The sequence below is a fragment of the Varanus komodoensis genome, unplaced genomic scaffold (genome assembly GCF_004798865.1).
Source record: "Varanus komodoensis strain SLA01 unplaced genomic scaffold, ASM479886v1 scaffold2, whole genome shotgun sequence".
Classification (NCBI taxonomy): Eukaryota; Metazoa; Chordata; class Lepidosauria; order Squamata; family Varanidae; genus Varanus; species Varanus komodoensis.
The window spans coordinates 65,955,367-65,968,633 of record NW_025335568.1 but is presented as its reverse complement, the minus strand read 5'-3'; the positions used below and the strand labels follow the sequence as shown (position 1 = coordinate 65,968,633).

The 13,267-nt window shown below is 40.8% G+C and overlaps 1 protein-coding gene across 2 annotated transcripts in view; it reads right to left on the bottom strand.

The window, feature by feature from the left end:
• Positions 1-13,267, bottom strand: part of EML6 (EMAP like 6) — a 152,796-nt gene that overhangs the window by 56,866 nt on the left and 82,663 nt on the right. For both annotated transcript variants that reach the window (XM_044428864.1, XM_044428863.1), the window contains 5 exons: positions 12,613-12,719; positions 10,282-10,400; positions 7,159-7,345; positions 5,525-5,630; positions 2,462-2,555 (listed from right to left, as the gene is read on the bottom strand). In XM_044428864.1, coding sequence (XP_044284799.1) covers positions 2,462-2,555; positions 5,525-5,630; positions 7,159-7,345; positions 10,282-10,400; positions 12,613-12,719 — 613 coding nt within the window. The remainder of the gene's footprint in view (positions 1-2,461; positions 2,556-5,524; positions 5,631-7,158; positions 7,346-10,281; positions 10,401-12,612; positions 12,720-13,267) is intronic.

Genomic DNA, 13,267 nt, shown 5'->3' with positions numbered 1-13,267 from the left:
TTTCTGGCATTTTTATGCTGCTTGGACACACCTGTTACTCACCTTTTTTGTTTTGGGCTATCACATTCCTGGACTTGGCATAAAAATATTAGAAAATACAACCTTCATATAGCATATGGAACATAAGTGGTAGAGAAAAATGCAGCTACATTTCAGTAAACCGAAGACAACTTGAGAGAGGACAACACTGATTAAATTAATTAAGACAGCTATAAAGTGTCGCTATAAAGTGTCACGTTTAAACCACTAGGTGATAAGCAAGCAGCTTTAAATATTTAAGTAATCTCAGAAGGAAGACTGGACGGTCTGTGATAATTAATTGAAGCACATTAGACTGACAATTAGAAGGGCGAAAATTAAAACAATATTTCAAAGAACAGATAAGCCAAAAGAAATAAGGCCTCAAAGATAGTTCTGGATTAATTCACAATACACTTGTTCTGTGGGTTCTGTGATTTGCCATACTTAGTTTAAATCCATCACAATATGAGCCATTAGAGGATTTGTGATAAGTTATCAAACTCATAAAGAGATAGGGTTGCAGAGCAGTTCTAGGCCACTTCACTAAAAATACTGCTTTCACTTCAAGAGGAGCATTATCCTGCTCCAATTGAGGGGACCACAAAAGTGTTCTTAAGAAGGAATGGAGGCTCAAGGTAAGTACAATATGCAATATAAATACGCATGGGTGCAGAAGCAGAACTACACAGGGTTCAACACCCTTCCTTCGCATGTTACTTATTCACTGAAGCTCCTAGGCTATTATCAGCAGTGGGAGGACTGTGAGCACCTTTCAAAATCCAACCTCTTGGTGCAAAATACACAAGCTCAGAGCTCAAGATACTTACTTTCGGTAAGAGGGATGGGGGGATGCAGATAGTGAGGCATGCATGAACCTTCCACTGCTAGTGCTGGCAAAGCATGTTAAGGTTTGCACACCATCTGAGGAAGATGGGAAACAGTTTGGGGCAACCTCTCCACATGTAGGAAGCTGGGATTGTAAGAATGTGAATCATGCCCAAGTGTCCAAATCTTTTTTCTCTTGGTGGGGGCTACTTCTTGTCATGGAGCCTTAGCTTAGAATGGAGAGGGCAAAAGGGGTTTCTGCAGGAAAGAAGGAGTGAAGGAAGGCTTCTGCTCTTCCTGCCTAGCAACACATGCTTTGCTTTAAAGCTCCCCTTCCTTTTGCTTTGTAGGGATTTCACAGATCTAATCCTGACTAGCATTAAGCCTTCAATCTGCCTGAGACACTGGAACGCCCAATCTAGTTGTTCTGAAACAACACAGAACAGAGTTCAACTGCATACAAAGTTTTAGATAAAAATGTTACACTAACATATAAAGTCCATTACACTTCAGTAAAATGTATCCCACCTGTATTATGACCACCCATAATTTGTCTAAAAATGGTCACATATTATTTTATTTCATGAAAAGGAAAATACTATTTAATAACTGAAATGACAGCATTGACAAGAAAACCCATCTGATATGGAACCAAGCCCTTTGCTGATAGTCTGCCCCTTCAAGCAATTACAGAAGCTTTCTTGGTCCTTGCTAGGTTAACAATTCCTTGACAGCAAATGAAATAAAAGAATCTTTTGAAATTGTGCATTAAAGTTCAAGATCAGGAGAATGAGTGAGGCTAGAACAGGTGGCCTGACATGAGCAGGAGAGTCTCACAAATCTGTTCATACCAAATGAAACTCCACAACTATAATTGTATATCGGATGGAGTCCAAGTGGGAAACTGTACTCCAGGCATATCACTGTACACAGCAGGAGGGGAGATACATCTCATACCTGGACAGATATAACTCACATCATTCAAGTGCTTTTGATACTACAGAACCAAGGGGCAGAAAAATACAAGGAAACAACTGTGCCTTGAGACAATGCCTTGGATCTTAAATTGCTCTTCTGCTCACATAAGCGGCGTGGAGATTTCTACCAGCAACCCACTCCATTTGCATCCCCTACACACATGCACCTTCTATATACCCAACATTAATGTACTGAGCAGAATCTCTGCACAGAGGCTTATACAGCACAGGTGGGCACCAAATAAAAGGAATCCTACTCTCACCTTAGACGTATGCAGGCAGAAGTCTCAGGCAGAGACCATGTGAATGATGCTGTCCCTGCTCCACCTATACATGCCACACATTTAGCTTGCACATGTTAAAGAGGTGAACAGAACTGTGAATGGCCTGATCACATATCCAGACTTTGTACATAGGCCACTGTGCACACAATCTGCCCCATGCATGGATGCCTGGCACACAGAGGGATATGGCCAGTGATATGTACAGGGAAGAACATCTGCACACAGAGATGTGCAAAGGTTTAAAGGCCTTTTTTGAGCTCTTGAAACAGGATCCTAAAATTCTGTCATGGCAGTATATATAAAAGTATACAACCAATATAGTGAGATATCATGTCGACTCAACAATGTTCTTACCTGGCTGCTGCCATCTTTTCTCCTTTCTTCCAATCCCAAAGTACAATGGTATGATTATCATCTAACCCAACTGATGCCAAACACTTCCCATCAGCTGTATAAAAGCAATTCACAAAATGAAAAGTGTTTAGTTCATGAAACCTTGAACTGAAATGTGATACAACATGACATTTGCTATAAATTTTAAGTCAAGTTGACGATAACAATCAAATTGAACATTTCACAGACATGTTTTCTTTTAAACACTGTGAAAGTCTGTTTCCATTGAATTCCTAATATTTTTTAGAAAGGAGATTTATCGGTTGCCTATTCTATGGAATTTACCTTGCTTTTGGCTTTTCTGTCATTCTTTTCCACAGTGTCACCAAATGGAAAATGTCAAGAGGTGAGGTACAATAAGTCAAAACCATTTTCTTCCCAAGAAGGACAAGCTACTTACTTGTAAATGTAGTTCTTCAAGTGGTCATCTGTGCATTTACACATGTGGGCACCATGCCTGTATGAAGTCCCAAGAAGGGAAACTTCTTTTGTTGAGGATTTTGGGCAGGAATTTTCCCCCACCAACACAGTGCACATGTATCTAGCAGGTTCCCAGTAGGACTAGGATGAAACTCAGTGGAATCCACCCCTCTAGCATTTGTGGACTACCTCTCATGCTTGGTTTGGTCTTGCAAAGTTGGCCAAGCTGATAGGAAGTCTATGAACACTCACAGAATGAAGGTTGTACAACTGGCAAACTTCTTCTGTACAAAGGCTGCTGCTGCACAGGGTGCAGAAAAAGGTTGCTGCTTGGGCAGTGGTAATGTGGTGTTCCGTTCCTGGAAGCCCTGTAAGTCTGTTGCCCAAGCAGTGCGCCTCCTCTGTGTGAGGCGCACTGCTTATGCAGGACTAGGAGACCAGTCACCTCATGCAGTACTTGGATTGTTTTGATGACCCACAAAACTAAGCACTGTGCCAATACTGGAAGGCCCTTGTGGTTGCCACTGGAACAGAAAAACAGATTGGGATTTGTCAGAAAGATTCAGTTGTTGACTTGGACAAAGCCAGCACCTGATAAACATTCAAGATGTGAATGTCTGACTCCCACAGAATGATGATGAAGTAGAGAAAGCTGCAGGAATGATGCCTTGGTTCACATGAATGTCTGGCACTACCTTAGGAAGAAAACTGATGCTGGGACAGAAAACCTGGTAATCTCTATGAAAGGTGAAGTAAGGAGGATCAACAGGAGCGGGGCATAGCTCATCAGGGTACTGTGCTGATGAAATGGCTACAGAAACACCACCTTGCAAAACAAAAGGCAAAAATCTACAATCACAAGGAGCTCAAAAGGCTTGAAGGAAAATGCCTGCAGAACAGTGGAAAGGTTCAAAGTTGGTACCCTCTGCTGGATCTAAAAAGCTACGTTACAGACCGCTCAAGAGACTGTTTTGCCTTTGGATTCAGGAAAACTAAAAAAACCCTTCAACTAGGAAGAGAGAATCAGAAGTCACAGCAAGCTAAACATGGAGAAAAGAATGACCAGGTGATCAGGATAAGATGCATGCCATCAGTTGTTATCTTTGCCAGGAACCAGGTAATGAGTGGGAAGCGAGCATGGGAAATCCAGAACAGCACTGCTTTAGTAGTGGATGTAAAAGTCTCTCCTACTGATTGTGGATCTAGGCCAGACAAGGGCATGGATTCACCTTCAAAGATCAGAGCAAGGCCTGTTTTCTGTTCAGGGAGGTGGGTGGTTGAAAAAGTGCCCCATCTTCTTCCAGAGGAAGAACTGATAACTTTACAAAGCTACCTTGTTCAACCTCCAAATTTCCAGGGTTGCCAAAGAATACAGCTGTCTGCCCAAGGTGACAACCCTTTCTGAACACAGGTGATGAATAAAGCCTCCATAATTTACACTGTGCTGCCTCAACAATAATACAGTTTGGGGCACAGTGAGCAAAGAATAAGTTAGCATCTTCCTGTGGAAGTAGATGCATCCCCTCAAGTTATTTTGATGTGGAAGATATGGATGTGGGGACTTTCTACAACTGCTGCATGGAATGCAATAAAAGAAGAACCACCACCAGACGGGATTCAGTATTCATAGTGTTCAGCGTGGGATTGTAAGCAGTGAAAATGGATTGCCATCCTTCTGATCCTAGGGACTTGGCCATATGAACAGCACAATCTGAGAACTGTCCCATATCCTCTGATGGGGAGATTACATCATGAGATCCTACTGTTGCATTCTACGACAAAATGAACAACTACAGTTAAGAATGGGGACTCCAAATGGTATCTGTTCCTGTTAAAGAGCAGGGGATCCACTGGAGGACCTGGCTTCTGCTGCTGTGTGTCTAGAACCAAGGGCAGGGATAAGCTGCCAATGCTGATTGAATCTCAGTCAGGAATTGGAATGGTGGAGGATGCTTGATCTGACAGGACTGAATGTGTTGGTGATATAGATGGAGGCAGAAGAAGCTCATATGTCTATCTTCTGAAGGCTCAAGGAGAATCTCTTTTACTTCCCTTACCAATTTCAAACTATAGATATGCCCAGTTCTCACTGAGATCCAGGATTAAGAGGGTGATGAATGGGGGCCCAAAAACACATACCCCGTCCATCACCTCTTTGTGTCATAATACCACCCCATCAAGCAAGCACTGAGGTCTCCCCTTCTGCCTTTCTTCTTGCATGTTCATTAGGTGGAGCCAGCCATGCAGCGTGGCTTTGGTCTTTTTGTTTTTCCTGCTATTTACCCTCCTCAAGGTAAGGAAGTTGGAAGCAGTCAATGTAAAGCATGAGTTGCTTGACCCTTGGGGGACACTGCAAAAAACAGTGCTGGTCAGAGGAAGAAGGTGCTCTACAGAGTTCTCCCAGACTCCTGCTTCACTGCCAGTTAACGGGGCAGGGTACTCTTCCCTGCTGAGGCAGAATTACATGGCTGGACCCTGCCTGCTGCTCTAGGGGAGTATTATGCCAAAGATGCCTCTGAGAGCAAGAAACAGGTAATCCATTGTGAACAAACATTAACTGAGCTGTTTCATGTTCCGTGCAGGTGGCAGTAGATAGCTGCTTACCTGAAAAATCAAGGGCACACACTCCTCTTTGGTGTTGGCCTTTCAGCAGTGATAAACATTTGAGCGTTTGTGTATCCCAAACGTGAATAGCAGCATCTCTCCCAACCTAAATAAGAGTACTGATCTTAGAAGCCGAACACAAAGATCTGACAGTACTAATTCTGTTTGCTTTGCTGTGATGCTGTTTTTATGGTTTTATCGTATTGTATTGTGATGTTTTATGGTTTTATTGTATTGTATTGATTTATCTTCATTTTTGTGCCATTTTGTACACAGCCCTGACGTTCAAGGATGAAAGGTGGTTTTAAAAGGCTTATATTTAGTAAATACATAATCAAGCATTTCACATTGGCTACCCTCTGTTCCATGGTTTGGGGGCCAGAGTTCTCTATTTTCTTGTCCCTCTTTCCAGCCACATTTAATAACAGTGGATTGCAACCTTTTTTCTTGTACTCATCCACAGCGTTGTCATTCTGACCTGGTTGGTTCTCATTGCCACCTCAAGTGGCTTCTCATTTCATCCAAAACTGTTGAGGGGGGCTTGTTGGAATGCTTAACAAACCATCCCACAAAGCTTCAACAGGCTAAGGATTCTGGGTGGTTTGTTAACCACCCCAAAAAGTCACCTTCGCCAGATTACAGAAGGCTGTGCCTGGCAAGGAAAATTCTGTAAATCAACCAGCATGCACAGGGAAATTAACAGGACACCACGGATTGTTAACCACCCTCTGATGGTGTGAACCAGACCTCTATCTTCTGTTTTTCCTCCTGCCACTCTTATAATTTCTCCAGCACTTTTTCTCTTTCTCCTACTGTTTGGCTTCCGGCAATTGCTGCACTAAGTTTTAAGCCTTCAAGCATTTCTCTTCTTTCAGAGTTCTATTTTTGGAATGACCCTTTGACCAGTGCTACCATACTGATATCCAAATATCTAGTAGACTCTGACTTGCTTTCTTGCAGACAAACTAAAGAAAATTGCTTCTATGATTTGTACTCTAGGATGTCTAGTCATCAGGGGATTTTTATCTTCTCTAACCTGTACCTCTTTATTTTTTAAATGTTCTTCTTTTATTATTCATGCTATATTTTTTTGTCGAAGAAATGTATGACAGCCTTTCTCATCCTGGTATTCTCCAAATGTCTTGATCTGCAACTCCTGTAAGCACTAGGCACCACAATCAATGGATAGAGATGCTAAGAGTCATAGGCCAAAACAACTGGAGGGTGACAAGTTGTCCACACTTGACCTTTCCTGATAAAAGATTTATCTACCAGTCTGTCAATATTAAAGTGGGAAAACTGTGAAATATGGACACCTGAAACCTAGCACACATACTAAGAAGACCTAGGGGTCTCCAACTTTGGTTTTTAAAATGCATTTGTTAATTTTAATTAAGTATAATGTATTCATGTATTTGAAGACAAAGGTTCTGTCTTTGGTTACTAGGTAACAGACATCCCTAACTAGCATATAGCTTTGCAACAAACACACTCTTCCAGCTCATGGCTCTTCCAAGCCATGAAAAGTTAAATCAGTGGTTAATAAGCAAATGAGAATTAGTAAGCACATGGGAAAGTCCATTTAAGTGACTCCATTGCTTTTTTTACACTGATTTGCCAACATACTTCCTCACCTGTCCGGTAGCAACAAAATCTTTTACAGGATGGATAGCCAGGCTGAGGATATCATCATCATGACCAAGATACAGTCTTTGAGTGTGTTGTTGTCTACTGTACACAACAGCAACAGCAGCAATATGGTAAACAACCTCCCCTGTCTGTGTGTAGAACAAGTTGTTCCGACAGTCATAGCCTCTGTAACTGAAACAATAAAAAACACCAAAACACAAACACTTCAGCAAGGATCTTGCACCATAGTCCTAAGTTTCTTTATGTTCAGGCACCTTTTGCTGATATGTAGGTGGCCTGTTTCAAAATAATGTACTTAGCATGCAGGTAGTAAGAGAACAATATGAGAAACATTACAAGCTTGGAGGTAAATCTGGAATTCATACAAGCAGCAAACTACCTGATTTCTGTCATATTCAAAATTAGTAGTAATTAATATCTACAATCAATTCTTTTTTTAAATGGTTATGCAAACATTTTCCTTGCTTCCTGTATGTGCCCTTCCAATTTCTCTTAAGTTCTTAACTAAATCTAATCTTCCAAGTTCCACACAAGGTAACAACTTTGTTAACTAGTCTTATATACTGATGAATTGAATCAATACATATTCCCACATGATATTCTGTGCAGCTTTTTTCCTGTAATGATTCCAAGCAAAATATATGTGCAGTTTTCTTTCTTGTGCAAAGTATGACAATAGCTTATTAAATCATAGCAGGTTCAGTCAAGCAGGCTTCCAGCAAGTTCAAATGATCAGCGATCCAGAAAACAACTGTGGAAGCCAACTATGATAAAAAGGTAAATGCTGCTTTAATCAACCGGGATGGATTAACTCCTGCCTCCTTCCAAACAGATGGTCTCCAGCACTGGGGCTGTTGCAAGTTGTAGCTGAAACATCTGGACAGCACCAGACTACCTTCACCTGATCCAAAGGTTTATAAATTTCCAGAAAAAAAATATTTAGTGCAAGGAAACTTAACAGGGAGGAAAGTCCAAAAATATCCATGAGCACTGAGCATGCTTAATGGGCATGGAATACTGACTAACTGCTGGAGTGCGGAGAGGATGGGCAAAAAGACAGGCTGCTTACCTGTAACTAGTTCTTCTGAATGGCCATCTGTGCATTCATACATGTAGGCTTCACAGTGCCTCATTCTGGCAAACTTCCATAGTTGAGGCATTTAGGTGGGAACTTCTACCCCACCTCCCAGCACACATGTCTCTAGTGGGTTCCCACCTCTTTCTGCACTTCCATGAAAATGTCTACTGTGGCCTCCAAGCTGAGAGTTAAGTTTGATATTGAGAAAGTTATGAATGTAATCACAATACCACAATAGAAGGCTTTCCTCCATATGGTCCTCAACAGACTCAACACCAAAGTGGGAATAGTAGGTGAGTTGTGTGAATGCTCACAGGTCCACTCAAAAAACTACAGGTAAGCAACTTGCTTTCCTTCTTTGTGGTCTCTGTGCACCATATTTATGGGTGATTAGACTGATGGCTTACTAGAGGTAGACTGGTGTTCTCATTGTAAGACAAAAAACAGAACAGCAGAAACAATGGAGCTATTGGTGTATGATAAACCATGTTGCTGCAGTGCAAAGTCTTGCAAATTGACTCTTTCAAAAGCCACAGAGGAAACAACTCCTCTAAGACAGTTTGCTTGTGTCTTGTTGTCCTGCAGCCTCATCCTGCAATTTGGTATGCTAAAGTCACTGCTCTAACTACTCAGTGAGTCAGCCTCTGCAAGGAAATGAGCAATCCTTTCCACTTCTGTAACACACAGAGGCAAGGCAATTTTCAGAAGGGTTCATCCCTGGCTTTGTAGAAAGCTAGTGTGTGTCTGGCAAGCAGCATATGGAAAACATAGCTGGACAGAAAGGGGAGAATCAAAGGGAAGGAAACCAAATACTTTCATTTAAGTGATAATCTGGAAAAACTTTGGGAAGGAAGGTTTATCCAGGTGGAGAACCTAAGTTATCTTTATGAAAAATTGTATATGCAGGGTCATCATCAAGGCTGACAGCTCACTTGAGTAACAGGGTGATGCGATAGAACACCACTTACCAGGAAAGAAGGCAAAGGTATGTAGTTGCTATTGGGTGGAATGGTTTTGCTGTGTGGGCCCAAAGCATGACCAATAAGACTCTGTGCAGAAGTGAATGAGCATGCGTGAAGTGCTTAACTGTCTATATGCCACACAGAGACTACTTCATTAAAGGGTGAGAGGGGAAAAAAGGAAACCTTGCACTGGTGAGTGTGGGGCTGGAATGTCTGCCAGACAGACCCTGATGGAGGAATACTTGAGAACCCTCTCAAACAGAACAAGCAGAAAATGAAGCATCTGATCCAAGGAACAAGAAAGAGGATCAAGACCTTCCCTCAGTATGAGCAATGAAGAAAGTATCCCACTGCCTAGCATAAGAATCAGTGGAGGTTTTCAAGCAGCATCCAGAATAGCTAGGATAGAAGGAATGTTTACTGTAGCCTCCCTATACAGCTGTAGGGTCATAATGAGCATTCCATCTATCTGTTGCAATCATGGCCATGATTGAAATATGTAAAAAAGGACACCCTTTTGCAGTTTTTGAGGATCTGTCCACCAAGTAAGGTTCATAGCTACGTATCACAGCAAACTTCAGGCAAAGATCTGAAGCCTAAACATAACAGTTTTTCAAAAGTCTCATCCACAATTGAGCATAAAGAACTGCCACTGTGGATTGCCTTGTGTCCCAAAAGGTGTTGTGTTATGCTAGGTAATCTCAGGAAGCACTATACCTCAAAAGTGGGCACTAGCCTTCCTGGCTACCTGGAGAAGTTTTGGCTCTTTTGCTGGAATAGAGCATTCTAGGAAAAAAGCATGACTCTCAGGTGCCTGGAACACTGCACCATTGTTTTGCAGGGCTCATTTTCCCAACAGCCTATGGCTGGTGGAAAGGTAGACCGAGGGAAAGGGAAAACTCAAAAACACATAAGAATGCACTTCTTGATTTTGTGGCAACTCCAGGCAGTATCTCTAAATCTAGATGCTATTTTTGGTTTTGCTAAGAACAGATTACCCCTTTTCTGTAAACTGTGGTCTATAAAAGCAAAAAAGTAAGACAGTCATTACTGAAAAGTTATTATACCCATGTATAAATTGCAGCTTTAAACTGTCCTCAGGGGCTCTCTCTCTTTTAAGGAATGGCACTGAATGGTTTTTCTCTTTACTTTGCTGTTTCAGCTGAGGTAGATCTTCTTTGTAAACCTAAAATAATGATAGTTTCAGTGAATTTCTCAGTTCAGTAATTCACATTGTTTAATGTTATTTCTGACAATGACAGGTTTAACAATTTGCAAAATCAGTACCAGTATCCTGTATCACAGCTTGCCCCAACCTTGTGGTGCCTCCAGATGGGCTGGACTTCAGCCCCCACTATTCTCAGTCATTATGCCCATGCTGGATGGGGATGTTGGGAGTTGTAATCCAACATATTTGAAGGCACCAGCTTGTAGAAGGTTGTACTGCATAACAAAATCAGCCTGTTTGAAAAGATTATTTGTTCTATAAACATCTCAAATACCCCATAAGAAGGGATTTTAATACCCTTTCTTTTTGAATGTTTCCCCCATCTTAATTCTCTCTCTTTTTGCAATGTTATATTTAGGTCATACCATATTTTCTTCCTGGGATTTTGGTGGCATAGAAGCAGTTTGTAAATGTCACAAGAACTGGGGGAGATATGCTTGCTCTGCTAACATTTACCCTAAATATTATAAATGTAAATCTGTTAAAGAGGTTCTTATGAAATGCACAGCTCTAGAGCTGCATGAAATCAGGCCCTATGTCATCAATTTAATCCAGCAGAACACTGAAGAACAGCTTTAAATCTTTATGTATTTTTGTGTGCATGAGATTTTCTGCATTGAGGGGTTACAGGATTCTAATTTGTTGACAGGAGGTTGGTGTGTTCTTTTCTTTTTGGCAAAACCACTTATCTGTGTTTTACCTATAAAGCAGAAGCATACCTGGCATGCATACAACCTCATTCTCACTTAAGTGTCTTCTGAGTCATAGCAGTGCCACCTGTTCTTCCCAATGGGCCCTTTGCGCCATTGCTTCATCCCAGCCCATCACTATCCTTCCACACCTTTTGGTCATATTTACGGCACTTTCAGTGGACTTGTTCCCTTATTGTAAAGCCTACAGACTTACAACATGCATGATATACCTGGTATCATAAAGAAATATTAGACTGAGGACCGATATGCAAACACAAGATCCTCCTGTATGTACATAGTGGGTTTTGATAATGTCCACAACCCACTGCAAAGTTTTCTTGAGAGACCTACTGAACTGCTCTGGAAGAAGCAACCTGAGTCCAAGTCACAGTACTCAAGGCTAGTTATTCAGCACTCACAGCAAGTAGTCCTTATAACAGGGAAGTGAATGGTCTGTGATAGTAGTCAGGGAGGAGGCTGGCCCATCCCACAATTTGCCTGATATTGGTATATGGTATACATGCATTTCCTCAGATGCCTCAACACCCCTCCCCCACCAAATAAATTGTGTAGGTGGCCACAACTGATAAATAACATAATTCTAGCTGCACTAAATTTATTGCATATACACATACAATTTTAAATGCATACTTATGCATGCTTATTTCCTCTGCATTTTATTTCAAATAAGTTCCTGTTATATTGATAATAGGTACTTGCTTTCTATTTTTATTAAAAGGAGAATCAGACTATGCATTGACATTTGTGGTGAATTTTATTAGGATGAAGAAAGAAAAAATATCCTTTACTTTTTCTTACGTAAATTGTGTTCAAAACCACTACAAAATAGTGTAAATTTGAACAAATAAAACAGTAACAGAAATGAATTAGACAGTAATAAAGAAAAAATTAGAGAGGAAAAGGGCATACATTTCCCAACATGCCTTAGCCAGGGAATGTGGGAATTGCAGGATCTTTCCCTTCAAAATATGTGTGGGATTGTGGCCTTGAACTGTATGGGAGATATCCAGTGTTGCATAAACAGACTTCCATTCATGCAATAGTCATTTCCCCACCTCATGCCCTTTCCAAGTCTTCTTCTGATTCCCTCAAATGTCTGGGGCAGATTTGGAAGGTGGGCTTAGGGTTACAAGATGGAAGGGGAATTGACCTCCTCTGCTGATGAAATTAATTCTGTTAAAAGGAGGAATTATTGGGTATTACTTTATTTATGTAAAACATTTTTATCCTGCTTATAGATTGCTGCAAGAAATTGTAGTGTGTGTTTGTGCACATGTACAAAATCTAAAACTAAAATGGTGTATTAACCATGAGACCAAATATTCCAATCCTATAGATGAGTCACATGGACAACCTTTTGATTAAACACATGCACCACCTTTTAGGTATTTATTTTTGATTTATGATGCATTTTCAGATTGCTGAGTTCAATGACACTGTATTTACATGTTGCTCACCTGTCGAATGTAGTTGATTTGAGCTTCTTGCTCAATATCTGAGTCTAATTCTGGCACATCAGATAAATCTGAATCGGATTCTTCACTGTGTGAATCTATGCCACTTTCTGCATAAGTGAGAATGCACCAAATAATATTAGTTATCAAAAGGAGATTTAAACCTAAAGTCACATTCCCAGGAACAATGAATGCAAAACCTTTAGCCACTTTAAAGCACTGGGAAAAAATACAAGGATTTAGTGAATATTTCTGATATGACAAAACAAATGTACAGACTAATCCACCCAAAGATGAAATGCAAACGCAGTGCTGACTAAGCACTTGAAACACCTGCTCTAATATGGTTTATCAAAATCTATCTCAAATTTCATCAGCACATACTACAGATAACAGAAATTCTTGGGCAAGTTGCTGTGCTACCATTACACTCCTGCTCATTCCATTATGCCTGCAGAATCCGCCACAAGCACAAAGGTGAGTTAGCACTTCATAAATGTTTAGCCAAGAATGCACCGGGGGTTTTTAAACAATTTTTTAAAATTTGTTGCATTGTTATTATTTATGTATTTATGTATCCTTTGTGAGCCGCCCCGAGGCTTTGTTGCGATGGGGACGGCATAGAAATGTTTTAAATAAATAAATAAATAAAGCAACC